Consider the following 22,759-nt stretch of genomic DNA (forward strand, 5'->3'; position numbering starts at 1 on the left):
TTATCCAAGGCATCCTCTGTTGCCCTCACCACATACGGGTGGACCTCCAGGGCAATGGAAAGCTATGTGACTGACTTCTCACTACACCAGAGGAGTGGCAGTTGCGAAGTCCGGTGCTACAGACATGCTCCCTCAGTCACACAGGCACAAATCTGGCGCAGGTACTGCTAGGATCATTAGAAGAGTGGAAGCTAGAGAGGCCCAATAGCAATATCCCAATCTCCACAGATAATGCAAAGTAAATGCAGTGATAGAAGCTGGACTGTGGCCACAGATAGCTTGCTTTGCACGTGATCAATTTAGCATCCCAAAGGGGAATCTCAGTGGACCAGATGGACCGCCTCCTTGGGAGGATCAGGAAGGTGGTATCCTTTTTCCACCGCAAGAAATGCTACAGCTACCGACCCACAAGCTCATACACAATGTCACACCCTGGACGGTTCTGACCTGGAATATGTGGACAGCTACAAATACCTAGGTGTCTGGCTAGACTGTAAACTCTCCTTCCAGACTCACTTAATCTCCAATCCAAAATCAAATCTAGAATCGGCTTTCTAATTCGCAACAAGGCCTCCTTCACTCACGCCGCCAAACTTACCCTAGTAAAACTGACTATACTACCGATCCCCGACTTCGGCGATGTCATCTACAAAATAGCTTCCAATACTCTACTCAGCAAACTGGATGCAGTCTATCACAGTGCCACCCGTTTTGTTACCAAAGCCCCTTATACCACCCACCACTGCAACCTGTATGCTCTAGTCGGCTGGCCCTCGCTACATATTCGTCGCGAGACCCAATGGCTCCAGGTCATCTATAAGTCTATGCTAGGTAAAGCTCCGCCTTATCTCAGCTCACTGGTCACGATAACAACACCCACCCATAGCACGCGCTCCAGCAGGTATATCTCACTGGTCATCCCCAAAGCCAACACCTCCTTTGGCCTCCAGTTCTCTGCTGCCAGTGACTGGAACGAGTTGCAAAAATCGCTGGAGCTGGAGACTTATATTTCCCTTACTAACTTGAAACATCAGCTAACCGATCGCTGCAGCTGTACATAGTCCATCTGTAAATAGCCCACCCAATCTACCTACCTCATCCCCATAGTTTTTATTTACTTTTCTGCTCTTTTGCACACCAGTATCTCTACTTGCATATCATCATCTGCTCATTTATCACTCCAGTGTTAATATGCTTAATTGTGATTAACTTCGCTACTATGGCCTATTTATTGCCTACCTCACGCCATTTGCACACACTGTATATAGACTTTCTTTTTTTCTATTGTGTTATTGACTACGCTTGTTTATTCCATGTGTAACTGTTGTTTGTGTCACACTGCTTTGCTTTTTCTTGGCCAGTTGTAAATGAGAACTTGTTCTCAACTAGCTTACCTGGCTAAATAAAGGTGAAATAAAATTATTATTTTTTCCTCGAACTGAGTATTGAAGTAGTTTAGCTTGTCTGTTCGGTTCGTGTCACTGGGCAGCTCTCGGCAGTGCTTCCTTTTGTAGTCTGTAATGGTTTGCAAGCCCTGCCACATCTGACGAGTGCCAGAGCCGGTGTAGTACGATTCGATCTTAGTCCTGTATTGATGCTTTGCCTGTTTGATGGTTCGTCGGAGGGCATAGCAGGATTTCTTATAAGCTTCCGGGCAGCTCTAGCCTTTAGCTCAGTGTGGATGTTGCCTGTAATCCATGGCTTCTGGTTGGGGTATGTACGTACGGTCACTGTGGGGACGACGTCATCGATGCACTGATTGATGAAGCCAATGACTGTTGTGGTGTACTCATCAATGTCATTGGAGGAATCCAGGAACATATTCCAGTCTTTGCTAGCAAAACAGACCTGTAGCTTAGCATCTGCTTCATCTGACCACTTTTTTTTATTGGCCACTGGTGCTTCCTGCTTTAGTTTTTGCTTGTACACAGGAATCAGGAGGATAGAATTATGGTCAGATTTGCCAAATGGAGGGCGATGGAGAGCTTTGTATGCTTCTCTGTTTGTGGAGGAAAGGTGGTCCAGAGTTGTTTTTTTTCTCCCTCTGGTTGCACATTTTTAACATGCTGATAGAAATTTAGTAAAACAGATTTACGTTTCCCTGCATTAAAGTCCCCGGCTACTTGGAGCGCAGCCTCTGGGTGAGCGTTTTCTTGTTTGCTTATGGCGGAATACAGCTCATTCAATGCTATCTTAGTGCCAGCCTCAGTCTGTGGTGGTATGTAAACATCTATGAAAAATACAGATGAAAAACTCTCTAGGTAGATAGTGTGGTCTACAGCTTATCATGAGATACTCTACCTCAGGCGAGCAATAGCTCGAGACTTCCTTAGATATCGTGCACCAGCTGTTATTTTCAAAAATACATAGTCCGCCACCCATTGTCTTACCAGAAGTCGCTGTTCTATCCTGCCGGTACAGCGTATAACCAGCCAGCTGTATGTTGATGGTGTCGTCGTTCAGCCACGACTACGTGAAGCATAAGATATTACAGTTGTGAATGTCCCGTTGGTAGTTTAATCTTCCGCGTAGGTCATTGATTTTATTCTCCAAAGATTGCACGTTTGCTAGCAGAAGGGAAGGAAGTGGGAGTTTATTAGATCGTCTATGAATTCTCAGAAGGCAGCCCGCCCCCTGGCCTCTTTTTCTCCGCTTCCTCTTCACGTAAACCTCGGGATCTGGGCCTGTTCCCGAGAAAGCAGTATATAATTCGCGTCAGACTCGTTAAAGGGAAAAAAGGATTCTGCCAGTCCGTAGCGAGTTATCGCAGTCCGGATGTCCAGAAGTTATTTTCTTTCATAAGAGACGGTAGCGGCAACATTATGTACAAAATAAGTAAAAAAAATAAGTTAAACAATGTAAATAAACTAACAAAAATCACAATAGGTTGGGGACATGTAAAACGTCAGCCTTCTTCTCCGGCACCATTTTGATTATGTGTTGTGATAATTGCGTTGTTTGCTTTATAACCTGTTGATTCATATGCCTTGCGATCGTGATATATAGGCCTAAAGGCCGAGACAATAAGAAGACAGTGGCACAATAAATTCAACCACACCTTTGTTTTATCACAAAACCGGATTGCAACCTCTGTCAAGTCCACAAAGCATATTGCATGTAGCAGACCTACAGCATGGTCAAGCAAATTAATGTTTCCGGCATTTTCGTACGACTTAACAACTATTGATTTAGAACCACAGTGAGTTACCGCAAGTCACAAAGAAAACAGGAGCTGCCTCCACTATTCCAGGACCATTTCAACATCAAATCACCTCTGCTTAGTCTAATACAGTGACAACTAAAAGATACCAAAAACAATTTAGTCCAATCAACTTAAACTAAATATGTGGCTGTCCATGGTTCTGATTTCTGTGTGTGTGCGCGTGTTCGTGCAAGTAGAAAAACATGTTGACGCACCCTAATTGTAGAGAAACGCCAATGCCACCCTTCTCTCTTTCATAATGACGAAATGGTCTATCACTCTGTCAGAGAGTACACACTTTTATTTTTTGTTGTCCTAGGCTACCTGACTAAAATGCTTGCTCGCTAACCTAACTTCTTCTTTTCATGGGCATCGTTAGCTAGTTAACTTCTTCGGGGTAGGGGGCAGCATTTTCACTTTTGGATAAATAGCGTGCCCAATTTCAACTTCCTTCTACTCATCCCCAGAATATAAGATATGCATATTATTAGTAGATTTGGATAGAAAACACTCTGAAGTTTCTAAAACTGTTTGAATCATGTCTGTGAGCATATCAGAACTTATGTAGCAGGCAAAACCCCGAGGACAAACCATTCAGAATTTTTATTTTTTTGAGGTCACTGTCTTTTCAATGAGTGTTCATTGGGACACCAGATTTCTAAGGGACTTGTTTGCAGTTCCTACCGCTTCCACTGGATGTCACCAGTCTTTGGAAATTGGTTGAGGTTATTCCTTTGTGTAATGAAGAAGTACGGCCATCGTAAAGGAGGGTCACTTAAAGTAAATTGTTTGAGAGAGGCACATTACCAAAAAAGTTGTCAAGTTTGTTTTCTTTTTGTATTGAACACAGATCATCCTGTCTTCAAATTGATCGATTATTAACGTTTAAAAATACCTAACGTTGTATTACAAAAGTAGTTTGAAATGTTTTGGTAAAGTTTACATGTAACTTTTGATATATTTTGTAGTAACGTTGCGCAAGTTGGAAGCTGTGTTTTTCTGGGTGAAACGCGCCAAATAAATTTACATTTTGGATATATATCGACGGAATTAATCGAACAAAAGGACCATTTGTGATGTTTATGGGACATATTGGAGTGCCAACAAAAGAATTTCGTCAAAGGTAAGGCATGAATTATATTTTTATTTCTGCGTTTTGTGTCGTGCCTGCAGTGTTGAAATATGCTACTCTCTTTGTTTACTGTTGTGCTATCATCAGATAATAGCATCTTATGCTTTCGCCGAAAAGCCTTTTTGAAATCTGACATGTTGGCTGGATTCACAACGAGTGTAGCTTTAATTTGGTATCTTACATGTGGAATTTAATGAAAGTTTGATTTTTATATCATTTTATTTGAATATGGCGCTCTGTATTTTCCCTGGCTATTCGTCCCACCTACCCCAGAGAGGTTAAAGTTAGCCTTCTACATCTAGCTACATTTTGAATTTCCATCCTCTCTGTCCAGGGGCACAATGTATGAATTTATGGTTGGATCAGAATCACCATTATAATTATTGGCCAGTACGAAGAATTAAGTAAAACCAGATGTCCAAATCCCTATTTTCATCTATGGTTAATTTAGGGAAGGGACAATTTTAGCTAGCTAGCCACCAGAGGACAACAATACAACAATATGCAACAATTCAAGTTTTTCTATCAATGACGTATGTTCTCAATGGGATTTCATAGGAGTGACGCCAAAATCCAAGCTGGCTTCCCTTGACTGTTTTTTTTTGGGTGCGCCAGGACCATTCCCAGCTGAGCTCGCACAGTTTAGCTCAACGCTGATTGGCAAATGTGTTTTATACTTTTTTTTTGTTATCAAGGGAGGCCAAATGCTTGCTAGCCTGCTAGCTTCCCTTGCCTTCAATGCTATGGGCAGCTACAATGTCATACTCGTTTGGACCAGACCGCATAAATTAGATGGCCTAAACGTAAGGGCACTGCGTTCATCCACCTCTGGCCTGCTCGCCTCCCTACCTCTGAGGAAGTATAGTTCCCGCTCAGCCCAGTCAAAACTGTTCGCTGCTCTGGCACCCCAATGGTGGAACAAACTCCCTCATGACGCCAGGTCAGCGGAGTGAATCGCCACCTTCCGGGCACCTGAAACCCCACCTCTTTAAGGAATACCTAGGATAGGATAAAGTAATCCTTCTAAACCCCCCCCCCCCCCCCCCCTTAAAAGATTTAGATGCACTATTGTAAAGTGGTTGTTCCACTGGATATCATAAGGTGAATGCACCAATTTGTAAGTCGCTCTGGATAAGAGCGTCTGCTAAATGACTTAAATGTAAATGTAGAGAGAAAGAGGGGTGCTGTTTCGCTCACTCTGATGCTTTCTCCTGTGATACATTCCACCTTTTGCGAATTGAAGGAACATGATGAAACGCAGAGAGACGAAAGATAAATAAAATAAAAAATGTTTTATTGGAAAATGTTTTTGGGACACCTGGCTTCCCTTGGCATCCATGAATACATGCCACTGCAAATAGGGCACTGACAACTATCAGTGTAGCTAGCGAGCTGCTAACCTTAGCTAGCTATCTTTCTAACCTTATCTAGCTAGCAACCGTTATCTGTTACTGTTTTTTTTTTTTTTCACTGCATGCAAAGGATTTGCCAGCTGACTCTATGGCTGGTTCTGGAGCTGGATTTGTCATAAACATTGATTTAGAGAGACCTTTGCCACAGATGGAAACCACTGCCCTATTTTTGACTTTGCCATCAATTGTTATCTCAAGTTTTGACATCTTCCATCAATTGCGGCCTGTGTGTGAACTGCTGACTGCTCATAATTAGCAGATAGTTGTTTACACATCAACCAGGATCAAGGGGGGGGGGGGGGAAATTTGTGACTTTGTTTGGTAATCAGTGGCTGTATTGGAAAGTGGTTTCACCTCTCCTAGGCAATCATCAATTAGTACAGGGAGGTGTGCTCTCCACCTCTGCTAGGCAATTAGTGTTAGTACTTCAGTCTCCCCTGGTTTCTCAGCGGAAGCTTTATGCGGCAATCGTGTCAGTGACACTTCTGTCACAAAATGAAGATCGTCGCCGAAACAAAGACGGTTCTGCCGAGTTGTTCAAGGAAAGAGAGGAAGGCTCTACACCACTCTCACTTGATTATCTTACCTAGTTATTTCCAGGTCAAATTTTTGCTCTTTTTGCAGCTTTGGCAACTGTGTTTTCTGTACCTGTTCACTCCTCTCCCTATAGGCTTTACAGATGCTCCCCACCCCTTGGCTGCAACCCTTCTAATTTAGTGTGCCCTGCGTGCACAACCCATGTGGCATTCCGGGTCTCTGGCAGTGATGTCAAGAACGCTGAGTTCATCTCAACCTATGCTGCCCTTCAGTCCCTTAACTTCTTGGCCCAGACAGAGACATGGATCACCCCAGAGATCTTTCTTCATCTGACTACGTTTTCTCTCATAGTCCAAGAGCATCTGGTCATCACGGTGGGGGAACAGGTCTACTCATTTCTCTTAAGTGGAGATTTTCTCTTCTCTCACCTGTCCATCTCCTCATTTCAATTCCATGTCGTCACTGTCACTTGTCCACTCAAGCTTTACATTATTGTAATCTATCGCCCACCAGGTGCCCTTGTAGAGTTACTCAATGAGCTTGACACCTTGATAAGCTAATTTCCTGATGATGGCTCTTGGTACCTCCCAATGTCTGCCTTCTATTAATTTCTTTACGATTCTCTCTTTCCCCTTGCCTCTTGATCTCACCCTTTCCCAATCTCCTCCAACTCACAAGCCGGGCAATACACTTGACCTCATCTTTACTAGAGGCTGCTTGCCTACTAATCTTACTCACTGCAACCCCCCTCCAGGTCTCTGATCACTACTTTGTTTCCTTTTCTGTCTCTCATCTGTCTTTCCTTCAACCACTCAGCCCCTACCCAGATGGTCATGCTTCATTGCAATCTTCCCTCTCTCTCCCACTACTCTCTCCTCTTCTATCCTATCGTCTCTCCCTTTTGCAAAATCCTTCTCCCTCCTCTCTCCTGATTCTGCCTCTTCGACCCTACTCTCCTCCCTTTCCACATCCTATGACTCGCACTGTCCCCTTTCCTCCTGGCTGACTCAACCCCCCCCGCTCCTTGGCTGAGTAACTTATTGCGAGCTTACAGAACAGGACTGCGGGCAGCTGAGCGAAAATGGAGGAAAACTAAACTTCCGGAGGACCTATCATCCTTTCCCCTCTCTCCTCTCTACCTTCCTCTGTAACCGCTGCTAAAGCCACTTTATACAACTCTACATTTCAAGCTTCTGCCTCCAACCCTAGGAAACTCTTTCACCCCCCCCCCCCCCCCCCTCTCTCTCTGCGGGAAGACTTTGTCAACCACTTTGAAAAGAAGGTTGATGACATCCGCTACTCATTCATTCCGCCTATTGAGTCAACTGGTCTCACTCACACAGAACTATCCTACGCCTTGACCTCTTTCTCCCCTCTCTCCAGATGACATCATGTGACTAGTGATGTCTGGCTGCCTGACAACCTGCCCGCTCAACCCCATCCCCTCCTCTCTTCTCCAGACCATCCCTCATTCCTCACTTCCCTCATTCCTCACTTCCCTCATTCCTCACTTCGCTCATCAACTCATCCCTGACCACTAGCTGCATCCCCTCTGACTTCAAAATGGCCAGTGTTGCTCCCCTCCTCAATAAACCAACACTCGACTCATCTGACGTCAAAAACTAGGGACTTGTATCCCTTCTTTTCTTTCCAAAACACTTGACCATACTGTGTATCTGATCAACTTTCTCGTTATCTCTCTCAGAACAATCTTCTTGACCCTAACCAGTCAGGCTTCAAGACGGGTCACTCAACCGAGACTAATCTTCTCTGTGTCACGGAGGCTCTTCACACTGCTAAAGCTGACTCTCTGTTCTCATACTCCTAGATTTATCCGCTGCCTTTGACACTGTTAACCATCAGATCATCCTCTCTACGCTCTCAGGGCTGGGCAACTGCATACTCTTGGATTGGATCCAACCTGTTAAGTCGCTCCTACCAGGTGACGTGGCAAAGATCTGTGTCTGCACCACATAACCTCACTACTGGTGTCCCCCAGGGCTCGGTTCTAGGCCCTTTCCTCTTCTCTCTATACACAGTCACTCGGCCCCATCACATGGTCTCTCCTATCATTGCTATACGGGTGACACTCAACTACTTTTCTCCTTCCCCCTTCTGACACCCAGGTGGCAACACGTATCTCTGCGTGCCTGGCAGATATCTCAACATGGATGTCAGCCCACCATCTCAACCTTGACACGGGAGAGCTGTTCTTCCCCCCGGGAAGGCCTGCCCGCTCAAAGACATCTCCATCACGGTTGACAACTCCACAGTGTCGCCCCTCCCAGGGTGCAAAGAACCTTGACATGACCCTGGACAACACCCTGTCATTCTCTGCAAACATCAAAGCAGTGACTCGCTCCTACGGGTTCATGCTCTACAACATCTGTAGAGTACGACCCTACCTCACACAGGAAGGGGCGCAGGTCCTAATCCAGGCATTTGTCCTTTCCCGTCTGGACTACTGCAACTCGCTGTTGGCTGGGCTCTCCGCTTGTGCCATCAAACCCCTGCAACTTATCCAGAACACTGCAGCCCACCTGGTTTTTAACCTTCCCAAGTTCTCTCATGTCACCCTGCTCCTCCGCACACTCCACTGGCTTCCAGTCAAAGCTCGCATCCACTACAAGACCATGGTGCTTGCCTACAGACCAGTAAGAGGAACTGCCCCTCCCTACCTTCAGGCTATGCTTAAACCATACACCCCAACCCAAGCACTCTGCTCTGCCCAGTCCAAGCTCTTCTCTGTCCTGGCACCCCAATGGTGGAAATGGCTTCACCCTGAAGTTAGGACAGCAGAGTCCCTGCTGCACTAACTCTAAGTCGCGCTGGATAAGAGCATCAGATAAATGACTAAAATGTAAAAGAAACACAGGCTGAAAATAATTTGTCATATCACAGGCTCCCGAGTGGCGCAGCGGTCTAAGGACTAACTTACAGTTAGTGCTGCCTGACCCTTTACTGCCGACACGGAGCCCCGCCGATCCATCACGACTGGTCTGCCGACGTAATCGTCCGTGGTGGTTTCAACAGGCTCTTCCGTTGCAACATCGCCGAAGGCCCATCTGCTAGCTGAATCGCAGTGTCTCCAGCTCGCCTAGCATAGTAGCGACTACTGAATAGGCTCCCTGACTCACCTATTGCTACTCATTGGACCCTATAATCACTCGGCTACACATGCCTCTCCCTAATGTCAATATGTCTATTGCTGTTTTGGTGAGTGATTATCTTATTTCACTGTAGAGCCCCCAGCCCTGCCCAATATGCCTTAGATAGCCCTTTTGTCCCACCCCCCACACATGCGGTGACCTCACCTGGCTTAACTGGTGCCTCTAGAGACAAAACCTCTCTCATCATCACTCAATGCCTAGGTTTACCTCCACTGTACTCACATCCTACCATACCCTTGTCTGTACATTATGCCTTTAATCAATTCTTCCACGCCCAGTAATCTGCTCCTTTTACTCTATGTTCCGAACACACTAGACGACCAGTTCTTATAGCCTTTAGCCGTACCCTAATCTTACTCCTCCTCTGTTCCTCTGGTGATGTAGAGGTTAACCCAGGCCTTGCAGCACCCAGCACCACTCCCATTCCCCGGGTGCTCTCATTTGTTGTCTTCTGTAACCGCAAAAGCCTTGGTTTCATGCATGTTAACATCAGAAGCCTCCTCCCTAAGTTTGTTTTGTTCACTGCTTTAGCACACTCCGCCAACCCGGATGTCCTAGCCATGTCTGAATCCTGGCTTAGGAAGGCCACCAAAAATCCAGAAATTTCCAACTACAACATTTTCCGACAAGATAGAACTGTCAAAGGCGGCGGAGTTGCAATCTACTGCAGAGAGAGCCTGCAGTTCTGTCATACTATCCAGGTCTGTGCCCAAACAATTTGAGCTTCTACTTTTAAAAATCCACCTTTCCAGAAACAAGTCTCTCACCTTTGCCACTTGTTATAGACCCCCCTCAGCCACCAGCTGTGCCCTGGACACCATATGTGAATTGATTGCCCCCCATCTATCTTCAGAGTTCGTACTGTTAGGTGACCTAAATTGGGACATGCTTAACACCCGGGCCGTCCTACAATCTAAGCTAGATGCCCTCAATCTCACACAAATCATCAAGGAACCTACCAGGTACAACACTAAAAATGTAACCATGGGCACCCTCTTAGATATCATCCTGACCAACTTGCCCTCTAAATACACCTCTGCCGTCTTCAACCAGGATCTCAACGATCACTGCCTCATCACTGTCAAACGCTCCCTAAAACACTTCAGCGAGCAGGCCTTTCTAATCAACCTGGCCCAGGTATCCTGGAAGGATATTGACCACATCCCGTCAGTAGAGGATGTCTGGTTGCTCTTTAAAAGTGCTTTCCTCACCATCTTCATTAAATAAGCATGCCCCGTTCAAAAAATGTAGAACTAAGAACAGATATAGCCCTTCTTTCACCCCAGACTTGACTGCCCTTGACCAGCACAAAAACATTCTGTGGTGTTCTCCATTAGCATCAAATAGCCCCTGCGATATGCAACTTTTCAGGGAAGTCAGGAACCAACATACACAGTCAGTTAGGAAAGCTAAGGCTAGCTTTTTCAAACAGATATTTGCATCCTGTAGCACTAATTCCAAAAAGCTTTGGGACACTGTAAAGTCCATGGAGAACAAGAGCACCTCCTCCCAGCTGCCCACTGCACTGAGGCTAGGAAATAATGTCACCACCAATAAATCTACGATAATGGAGAATTTCTGTTTCTGACCGTTTGAGCAGACACATGCACATTTGTGGCCTGCTGGAGGTCATTTTGCAGGGCTCTGGCAGTGCTACTCCTTGCACAAAGGCGGAGGTAGCGGTCCTGCTGCTGGGTTGTTGCCCTCCTACGGCCTCCTCCACGTCTCCTGATGTACTGGCCTGTCTCCTGGTAGCGCCTCCATGCTCTGGACACTACGCTGACAGACACAGCAAACCTTCTTGCCACAGCTCGCATTGATGTGCCATCCTGGATGAGCTGCACTACCTGAGCCACTTGTGTGGGTTGTAGACTCCGTCTCATGCTACCACTACAGTGAGAACACCGCCAGCATTCAAAAGTGACCAAAACATCAGCCAGGAAGCATAGGAACTGAGAAGTGGTCTGTGGTCACCACCTGCAGAATCACTCCTTTATTGGGGGTGTCTTGCTAATTGCCTATAATTTCCACCTTTTGTCTATTCCATTTGCACAACAGCATGTGAAATTTATTGTCAATCAGTGTTGCTTCCTAAGTGGACAGTTTGATTTCACAGAAGTGTGATTGACTTGGAGTTACATTGTGTTGTTTAAGTGTTCCCTTTATTTTTTTGAGCAGTGTATATATTTTCTTTTTCATTTGGTCAGGTGATGATCTTGAATTGGAGGAATTCTTTACATTCATGAATTCCAGGATACCGTGTATTGAATGTATGTTAGTATCCGATAAAGAACATGTTTTGGTTAAGAAAGATGGCACTGGCTTGCACACTGAGGTGTATAGAAAAGAAACTGATAGAAATACCTTTCTTCATTTCAGCAGTTATCATACATCTTCATTAAAAAATGGTTTACCATATAGCCAACTCCTTCGCATTAGGTGCATTTGTGACTCTGATTTATCATTTGATGTACATGCCAAAGGTTTATGTGAACAATACAAAATAAGAGGGTATAAAGAATAATTATTGGACAATTGCCTTAAGAGAGTAAGACAAAGTGAGCGGAATGCATATTGCAACCACGTCAAAGGAATCCCCTTCCACCTACAGTCCTATTTCAAGGTTGATCAAGGAAGTGAGTAATAGACATTGCCACATATTACACAGTGACCCCAGCTTTGGTCATGCATTGGTCATGCGTTTTACACTGCTGCTACTCACTGTCTATTATCTATGCATAGTCACTTTACAAATTACCTCAACTAACCTGTACCCCCGCACATTGACTCGGTACCGCTCCCCACTATATAGCCTCGTTATTGTTATGTAATTTTCTTGTTATTTATTTATTTCTTTTTACTTTTGTTTATTTAGTAAATATTTTCTTAACTCTATTTCTTGAACTGCATTATTGGTTAAGGGCTTGTAAGAAAGTATTTCATGGTAAGGTCTATTACACCTGTTGTGTTCGGTGCATGTGACAATAAAATTTGATTTGATTTGAGATAGGGATAAATTACTTGTCCAAAGAGAGACATTGGATAGACTGCTTGGCCACTCTTGCCCCAGCAGGCCTTAATGAGGAATGTTATTTTTCTTGTTTTTTTGTGGTTGGTTATAAATAGGCTGAACATTTAGGTAATGACATAATTTATTTGTATTGTGTCTGTCTTTATTTGATTCTCATGTTTCCCCCACAGCTCCCTCTGCTGGGATCTCTTGATTGGGCCAATACTGACTGTGAATTTGAAATTATGCCCACCTGTGTGGTATTGTTGTTGTGACATTGATTGCCATTGCCTTGCACACTGAAGGCCTCATACCCAAAACGTTTGTGCGGCAATAAAAATAAAATACATTTTTTTTTTTACCAGTGCTTTCCTATTTCCATTCATCATACCGGCCTTGTGCCATACCGGGATATTTGGTAGTACCGGCACTGAACACAAGGGGCGCTATTTTCAAACCCCACTGAACCTCTGTAATCTCATAGAATGCTAACTAAATGCTAACGACCGCATTGCAAACATTTTTATAGTCTCTGACCTAAAGTATTTGCAGGAAAAATGCTACTCACAGTTTGCTACACGCACAAAACAAATATTAGCCACTCCGACATTGCTCAATATAATATTTATATATTTCTTAATTCCATTATTTTACTTTTAGATTTGTGTGTATGGTTGTGAACTGTTAGATACTACTGCACTGTTGGAGCTAGGAACACAAGCATTTCGCTACACCCGCAATAACATCTGCTAAATGTGTACGTAACCAGTCAAATTTAAATTGATTCAGACAGCAAGGCGTTTGATCTGCTGTTAACAAGCAAATCTTGATTTTGGAAGAAGCTAACTAGATAGCTAACTAGCTACTAAATTAGCAAACCAAATGCACAACTGCAGAGCATTTAGCATATTTCAGACAGTAAACTTAATAGTTTTTAATTATCTAGCTTGCGAACATTTATTTGTGAATACCATACTGTAACTAGATCACCTGGCACATGCTCCACAAAAGTGAGTGATTTACAAGGCTCCGGTCTCGCATCATTGTGTGCTTGTCAACAAACACCATCTGATTTGGATTTATGGCAAGCTTCATAATTAACATTTATGTTACAGGTGAAATGAAAAACCCATCTTTATCTCCCTATGTATTGCACAAGTTGACTGCAGGTATTTACTTTAAAAGTAGCTACAAATATAAACATGTATTAAAACAAATTCTAACAATTGTTTCAATGGCATTGGTAAAACCATCCCCTGGCTATTTCCAAATACCCCGGTATACAGTATACCGCCCAAGCCTAATAGGAAAAGACACTGCATTCACACTGATTTGCACAAAGTAGGCAGTTCTGATTTGTCACTTCAAGCCCAAATATATCATACTTTGACTAAAACGATGACTTAAATCATTGTGCAACATCATGGGTAAGTGATTTGCACTAACGTGTATTTCTATCCTTACTGTAATGATATAAAGGTAAAACCGTCACATCCTTAACTGTGCAAGAGATGGCATGGATGACATCACTGCCACTTTCTAAAGGGTTTCACTGTTGTGATCATCTGCTGTTAAGATTGAATTCAGGAAAAAGTGGATCACTAACCAGGTCTCCATGTGAGCAAAGTACTTGGACAAAAATAAATCACAGGCCTGATGGAAACAGCACATTTTTTGGCAACCCCTCCAAATGTCGACAAAACAAAATACACTAGACAAGGGGGATCTTCCTGTGTCTGCTCAATTAATTATGCGTGAAATGGTGGTGGAAATGCCTCCATGCGCAAACACTGATTAGAATAACCATCATATCAAAGTAAACTCTGAGTCATGTGATGACATGTTCTGTGGTCCTCCCACCACAACATGGGAAAACATGCAGCGCACCAGGCCACAGCTGAAATAAGTCCTAATGAAACCCCACAGGGTGGTGAAAGTGCACAGTGATGAGCTCGATGCTCCTCTACAACATATTGAGGGTCTTATTTTGGTGACGTTATGATCGACGCCTGACCGCCGACAAACAAAAACAATCTCGCTTTTTTGTCCATAATAATCTCATGTAGGTAGCTAGCCCGCAATGCGTCCGCGACACGCTGCCGAGACCAGGGTGGGCGCACTGCCACACAGCGCAACATTTTCCCTGACAAAACCATCAGCAGAGCCGAAAATGCGATGGAAACCCACCTAACCTGCATTTTATTAATTTTTTTAAAATATGGGTTTTTGATAGACATACAGAATAGCGGGAACCGGGTTACTGAGATTTACTAAGATTTACAGCCAAAACCCACTCCCTAGGATAAATAACTTAGAGATCCATAATTAGAATTAGAATTATAATACATTATTTCTAGGAATGAACAGCACCACGTGAAATGGAACTGTTATATTAAATGATACATCTGGATTCTCTATTGTCTTCTCTGCTCTGGTATCTTCATGATCAATCATCAACGTTTAGGGTGGGTACAGACGGCGCATCTCAGTATGGAGCGCAGTTCACAATGCTAGTATCTCATCAGCTGGTAACTTTTTGTCTTGTGACCGGTACATTTGCTGCAGCATAGCCTATGCTACATTACTGTTAGGACTAATATATCTGAATTCACATCTAATTTACACATCTTCATTTGTGTTTCTGCAGTCACCTTGTTTTTTTGCAGCCTATCACTCGAATATCGCTGCTTTAAATCACTGCTCACGCGAGCACTATGTGTTTCTCTATAAATTCCATTAAAATTGCATCCAAAATAGACAATCCTGTTCAAGATGTCCTAGTCTACCTCTTTCAGGTAATACATTCAATGCATTGTTAGCCTTATATTTAGCTAATGAATGATGGGTTAATATGCTTCTAATTTATAGCCTCTGTCTTAAAGGGAAAATCCACTCAAACTATCTTTTGGTACTTTTTTATTAGGCCACTGTTGATACAATCCCAAAATATTTTGCATGTCAGCAGTTAAGTTTATTAAAGATATTGGACTTTTATGAAGCAGAATGTCACCAGCTACATAATCATGGTAATGCAAAAATATTCTAACCTGTTTGTCCCCTGTGCCTGCCCCCAGGTGAAGCGTACCTACTCCCAGGGGACGTACCGTGCGGGGGCCATGCGGCAGGTCAGCCTGGTGGGGGCCGTGGACGAGGAGGTGGGAGACTACTTCCCCGAGTTCATCAACATGCTGGAGGAATCTCCCTTCCTAGAGGTTGGTTTAGAGTGTATGTCTGAGAGAGTGTTTGTAATTTCATCAGCACTGTGCTATTCTACTTTTGTTTATTTGCACATAAAATAAACTGAAATAACATAAATAAATATATACCAGTAAATGAGCTTATGTGTGTGTGTGTGTGTGTGTGTGTGGTCCCAGCGTACCCTGCCCTGGGGCACGTTCTCCAGCCTGCGCCTGCGGAGCCCCACAGAGAGTGACGACGGACCCATCATGTGGGTCAGACCAGGGGAACAGATGATCCCTGTGGCTGACATTCCAAAGTCCCCCTTCAAGAGAAAGAGGTACATTGCTTGGTTTTGTTTGGCATGGTTGTTTGTCCACCATTGTGAAAAGATTGCTATAGGTCTAAGTTTGCTAGGGACAAGAACCAAGTCATTGCAGCAAGCCACCAACATGACATAAGACATTCAATTTAATGAAGCAGTCTGTGGTATCCTCATGCCACATCCTATGGCATTTAGTTTTCACTTTAAAAATGCATTTACATTTCCCTCTGTTCCAGGTCGACCAATGAGATCAAGAACCTGCAGTACCTGCCGCGGGCCAGCGAGCCCAGGGAGATGCTATTTGAGGACCGGACCAGAGCCCACGCCGACCACATCGGACAGGGCTTCGAGAGACAGACCACCGCCGCCGTGGGGGTGCTCAAGGCCGTGCGCTGCGGAGAGGGGTGGGTACACATCTGGTCTCTAGCCCTGACCTAGTGTGTGTATACACACACACACAACCCCCTTCCGTACCTGTACACACCGGAGTTCCTCTTTATGACAGTCTCTCCCTCTCCATTGTCTCTCTCTGTAGTGATGCTCCTGCCAGGGTAACCAAAGACGTGGTGTGTTTTCACGCTGGAGATTTCCCAGAGGTGGTCCAGAGGCTCCAGCTAGACCTGTACGAACCACCCCTCTCACAGGTACGTCTGAGATCAATGGATTCTACATGGATCCTTAGAACAGATTATTAACCAATGATTGTGTGTGAATGGTGGCTTTAACTAACAAAATAATCTCCTCTACTGCCCTTTCCTCTCCCTCCTCCCATTCTACTCCTCCCTCCTATTCTCCTCTCCCTCCCATTCTCCTCTCCTCCCACTCTCCCCCTCCGTAGTGTGTGCAGTGGATAGATGATGCCAAGCTGAACCAGCTGAGGAGAGAGGGCATCCGCTACGCCCGTATCCAGCTCTACCACGATGACATCTACTTCATCCCCAGGGGAGTGGTGCACCAGTTCAAGACTGTGTCTGCTGTCTGCAGCCTGGCCTGGCACATCCGCCTCAGACAATACCACCTGGACCAAGAGAGGGAGGAGGAGAGCTGTACTTCTACAAGGGCAAAAAGTCAAGTCATAGAAGAGGAGGAAGAAACAGAGGAGAGTGAGGAGGAGTGGGGGAAAGAGGAGGACACTCCTACACAGCCACGGACGCAGGTGAAGACTGAGGAAAAGGAAGAGGGAGGGGAACGGACACCCGTACAGGAGCCGCCACTAGTTTGCAAGGAGGAAGACGACACAGAGGAAGAGAAGGGAGGGGAGAGAGGAGGCTGTACACCTACACTGACATCACCTTTGGTCAAGGAGGAGAGAGTGGAAGGAAACCCACTCACAGAGACACTACTGGAAGTCAAGGAGAGAAAGGAGGTTGATGAGCATCACAAGATAGAAGCGATGGAGAGAAAAGGAGCAAGAGATGTCAGCACATCCACACAGATGGCACCACAAGTGCAGATGGAGGGAGAGAGAGATGGAGAAGATATGGAACTCTCAAATGCATCACAGCAGGCTGGGATAAAGAGAGAGGAGGAAGAAAGACACCACAGGACACCTCCACAAGTCCAGAAAGAAAGAGAGAGGGGAAAGGATGGTAGCACAGCCACACAAACACCACCAGTCAAGAAAGGGAAGGGGAAAGATTTGGAGAAAGATGGAAAAGAGAGGGAGAAAGAGGAGAGGGTGAAAGATAAGGAGAAAGTGGAGAGGATGAAAGAGAAGGAGAAAGTAGAGAGGGTGAAAGATAAAGAGAAGGAGCGGGAGAAAGATAAGAAAGAGAGGGTTAAAGATAAGGACAGAGAAAGGGAGAGAGGGAAAGATGGAGAGAAGGTGAAGGGGAAAGATGAGAGTGTGATGGAAAGCACCACACAAACACAGACGTCTCCACCCATTAGGAAAAAGGAGGATGAGGAGAGGAAACACACACATCCATCCCAACACGCCCAGAGGGAGGAGAAGGGAATGAGGGAGGCAGACACAGCCTCAAAGACACAACCTCAAATCAAAAAGGAACGAGACAGGGACAGAGGTGGTAGTAGTACACAGACACAGTCTCACACACGGCTAGAGAGAGAGGAGGGCAGAGAGAGCAGCACACATGGACAGAAACCCTCACATGGAAAGAAGGAGAGAAATGGGTACAGGGAGGGGAAAGAGGGTAACCCATCCATACACACTTCACACACCAAGCCAGGGAGAGAGGAGGAAGGAAAGGCTGTCATTTCTAGAAACACACCGTCTCATGTGAAGAAGGAGGGGAAGAGGGATAGAGGGGTCAACCATAAGGAGGAAAGGAAGAAACCGCCCCCTGCCCCTAGCTGCCCCCCCTCGGACCACAAACCCCCACGGACGCTTGTAACCTTTGACCTCTTTAAGCCTATGGAGGCATTTCAAGCCCCGCCCCTCTCCCTGGCAGACAAGTCTCACCACCACAGCGACTGTCGAGGTGCTCTCTCCAAGTCCGAGAGCCGGACGCTAGCACCCTCTAAAGGACCAAAAGTAAAGGACACAACACAGACCAAACCTGCAGTTCCTTTCCAGGACACACGGCCGCAGCACTCCCTAAAACACCCCATGAAACCACACACCACACACGCACAGCAGAAAGCCTTTTTATTATGAATGTGTAGTTTTCTCTTTTACTTAGTCTGCTCCCAGATCTGTTGCTGCTTCAGCCATACTATCATTGTCATGCCATAGTACATATACAGAGGAGTTGAATTGGCTAAAGCACATACAGATCTGGGACCTAACCCTGTTTGAAAACTTTGAAAATCCTTTCCTTTCCTCCATTCCTTGAAGTAATCACTGATCTAACACAGTTGGGTAAGTAAACGCAAATGTTCCACCACGTAGCTCATACCAATAGTCATGTCAGCATCAGATCTGAGGAAGGATGCATTTCATAGCATCCGAAGAGGGCTAAAGTAAGAATTTACGCTAAGTAGCTCACTTTACGTTTGTTAGTGAATGTACGTAGTAGGTTCTTTATATGAAAACCGTTGTGACCTGTGCACTACTTAGCTACACTATTCTCTTAAAGCACCTACTCTAGGTACTATACGACTCAGTCCCAAAACAGCCCCTTGGTTCCTTTGTCTTCTCCTAGCCTTTCCTACTTTGAAGTTTGCAGATCTGACAGGACCAGATTGTTGTACTTTGGCAGTATGGTTCCCCATCTAGACAGGATTCAAATCCCCAATCCCTTAGTCTACACTAGACTATACAGAAGTGGGTAGTAGGGGATAGGCGTGTATTTTAAATAGAGAACTAGCCTGCCTGTATGCTATGGGGAGCTTCTACCACGTTCCTTATACCTATCCAGGCACTTCAGTTCTGCCAACACCGAAGGGCTCAGAGCTAGGGGTTGTTTTTGGACCAGGCTTACATGTATGATTCAATACAGGGCTGTAAATGATATGTACCGAATCTGTACAGTATGGATGTACTAGTACTGATGTGAGAAAATGTATACAGAAATGCATATATTTTTTGTAAGACAAGTTTTATTTTCCATAGAACTTATTTATCATTTTATGTATTTTTTTGTTCAGATGTATGTGAGAAACTCTTGTAAATACCTTTTATTTCCTAAAATTAAGACTTGGTAGTGTGATTTATACTTTGACCAGAACCTCTCAATAAAAGGTTCCTAATATTACAATGGCCTCTTATTCATTGTGCGCATTCTCATCTGACTAAGTTGAAAACTGAATTGACCCCAGCTCTGATCACACACACTCACTGAATCCACCAATCATCAAAATAGTGTAGTTTTTAATGCACATGTCTGTTAAAGGGCAATTCCACCACTTTTCAACCTCATTTTCATTATCTCCAGCGTCAACATATGCAAAAACGGTGCATTTCTATGTTTTGTTGAAAAAAAAAAAAAGTAATGAGTATTTTGGTGACTTGGGTAGCAAGAAAATACACTCGCTTGGGCTAGAAACTCGATCCTACCCTGTGTTGTCACAGAGAATAATTTTCCCCCTTATCTTTTTAACCACATATCATAGAAACGTGCTGTTTTCACATATGTAGACACTGGTTTGGTGCTGGAGATTATGAATATGCGGTTGAAAAGTGGCAGAATTGCCCTTTAACCTTGTACAACCAACCGGAAGTCTTGCGAGCTTACATTCTGTTTCGCTATGCGGATGGCTCCGCAGTAAAAAGTCTAGTAAAAAGAAAGTTAGACGCACAAATATCATACCCCTGCAAAATGCTAACCTTATTGTAATAGTGAGAGGTTAGCATGCCTTGAAGGTATAATATTTGTGCGTCTAACTTTCATCATTATTCACGATTGATTCAGGACTGTCTGTAACAACCAAACAACCAAAACAAACAGCAAATGCATCCAACAAGTTTCTAGAGTCACAAGCTTGATGTAATCATTGCGTGCTAGGAATATGGGACCAAATACTATACTTTGACTACATATAACTGAATTTGTCCCAATACTTTTGGTCCCCTAAAATGGGGGGACTATGTTCAAAAAGTGCTGTAATTTCTAAACGGTTCACCCAATATGAAAATTCTCTCTAGTTAAAGTGGACAGTCTGCACTTTAATCTTGTAGTCATTGTATCATTTAAAATCCAAAGTGCTGGAGTACAGAGCCAAAACAACAAAAATTGTGTCACTGTCCCAAAACTTTTGGAGCTCACTGTACATTTAAAGTGAAACTCCCAACACATACCATGGGCCCAACAGACAAAGCCATGGCCGGGAACATCCAAGATCCCCTTCAGTGTCTGCAGATCTGATGGAACCTGATAGGTGTAAGGCTGCCGACAATGGGATTTTGTGTCTGAGAATTTCGGATGCTTTTTCAATGGGAGTCATCTGTTCCCCGATGAATGACAAAAGAGGGTGATTCTCTGACAAAAAAGGCACAAATGGTCCGTCTTTTGGCAGACAAACTTGTGCGAAAATAGTTGACTTGAGTTGATCTACATCATACTAAATCATACTAAATGATCTAAATCATACGATTTCATCTATGTTCAGGAGTATGAGTTTGGCCGTAGCCCGTTACAGATAGAATATAAAGGAATGTTCTAAGAAGTGTTGTCAAACCAGGCACACCCCAGCCGGTGTTTCTCAATCCATTCCTGTGGGACTCTAAAGGGATGCACAGTTTGGTTCGAACCCAGCATTAGCCTTATTCAGCTAATATGGCTTGATGATTCCTTGCTTAGTCGAATCAGGTGTGTTAGTGCTGGACTAAAGCAAAATAACATGCACCCTCCTGGGTGTGCCACAGGAATATATTGAGAAACTCTGCTATAACAAACACAACAAAATATCACAGAAGACAACATGGCGTTAATATGGTTATAGATCCCTTTCTAACCCTGATTCCCTGGTTGCCAGTAACAGTAGGAATCATTCCACCAATTTGGTGCCTTTTGAGATGTGTAATTTGTGAAAAAAACATGGATTTCATCAAATTGTAACATTCTGTCATAAAGAGGAAATGTTCAACTTAATAAATAACACGTTTTACCATCTCAATACTATATTAAGTCCCAAATAAAGTAACAGGGTTGACAATTTCATCTTAAATCAGCCATAAATCCCATTGCAACAGGGAATGGAAGCATGTTGTGTGCAACAGGTAGGGGCAATTGAATGCAAGAAAATGTTAAAACATTTCTAGCCTGTCTATGGTTAACAGGGTTGAAGTGTTATGCTTGACCAGCTCAGTTTTACACCACTAAACACCAGAAAATGTCCAGAATGGTAGAACCAGCTCACCTGCTTTTACATTATGATTTGACTATTAGATGTTCAATGTTCCTATTTTTGAATGAATCACTAATCATATGAAATAAATAATCTTCAGATATGTCTTTGTCAAAGCAACAAAGTAAGGGATGGTTCGGAATTTACAGAACGGTTACCTGGAGGAAAATGGGGGAGGGTTACGCTTTTTTCAATTTCAGTCAAGGGGAGGGTTAAGTATTTTTTAAATATAGTTTAGGGGAAGGTCATGTCATTTGTAATTGATAAAATGTCAATTTTTCTCAATGTTTTAGAATTAGTTGCTTATTAGGCTATACACTGAGTATACAAAACATTAGGAACACCTTCCCCCTTTTTCCCTCAGAACAGCCTCAATTCGTCGGGGCATGGACTCTGTTCAAAGGCACTGACATTTTGCGCATGGATTAGCCTATAGCCTATGTTCTGTTCAGTTTGAGGAGAACTGCTTTGATAGCTTGCTACTACTAAAATGTATTTTATTAAAAACAATATGTTTCTTGCCCATGATGTATTATCAGAGTTATTGAATTCACAATAAGCCAGATTCAAGTAACTTACATTGTGGTGTGTGCCTCCTAATTGTCCCTAGAATTTCTAAGCAAACAGCTGGAGGCAGGGCTTTCTCCTATAGATCTCCATTTTTATGGAATGGTCTGCCTACCCATGTGAGAGACGCAGACTCGGTCTCAACCTTTAAATCTTTATTGAAGACTCATCTCTTCAGTAGGTCCTATGATTGAGTGTAGTCTGGCCCAGGAGTGTGAAGGTGAACGGAAAGGCTCTGGAGCAACGAACCGCCCTTGCTGTCTCTGCCTGGCCGGTTCCCCTCTCTCCACTGGGATTCTCTGCCTCTAACCCTATTACAGGGGCTGAGTCACTGGCTTACTGGTGCTCTTTCATGCCGTCCCTAGGAGGGGTGCGTCACTTGAGTGGGTTGAGTCACTGACGTGATCTTCCTGTCTGGGTTGGCGCCCCCCCTTGGGTTGTGCCGTGCCGGAGATCTTTGTGGGCTATACTCGGCCTTG

General features: G+C 44.2%; 1 protein-coding gene across 1 annotated transcript in view; it reads left to right on the forward strand.

The window, feature by feature from the left end:
- Nucleotides 1-21,029, forward strand: part of LOC120065902 (lysine-specific demethylase RSBN1L-like) — a 30,578-nt gene extending 9,549 nt beyond the window's left edge. The window contains exons 4-10 of the mRNA XM_039016945.1: nucleotides 15,538-15,675; nucleotides 15,838-15,980; nucleotides 16,202-16,369; nucleotides 16,501-16,609; nucleotides 16,804-17,931; nucleotides 18,211-18,459; nucleotides 20,976-21,029. Of these exons, the coding sequence (XP_038872873.1) occupies nucleotides 15,538-15,675; nucleotides 15,838-15,980; nucleotides 16,202-16,369; nucleotides 16,501-16,609; nucleotides 16,804-17,931; nucleotides 18,211-18,459; nucleotides 20,976-21,029 (1,989 nt within the window). The remainder of the gene's footprint in view (nucleotides 1-15,537; nucleotides 15,676-15,837; nucleotides 15,981-16,201; nucleotides 16,370-16,500; nucleotides 16,610-16,803; nucleotides 17,932-18,210; nucleotides 18,460-20,975) is intronic.
- Nucleotides 21,030-22,759: the final 1,730 nt, after the last annotated feature.

This window comes from Salvelinus namaycush, chromosome 21 (assembly GCF_016432855.1).
Source record: "Salvelinus namaycush isolate Seneca chromosome 21, SaNama_1.0, whole genome shotgun sequence".
Classification (NCBI taxonomy): Eukaryota; Metazoa; Chordata; class Actinopteri; order Salmoniformes; family Salmonidae; genus Salvelinus; species Salvelinus namaycush.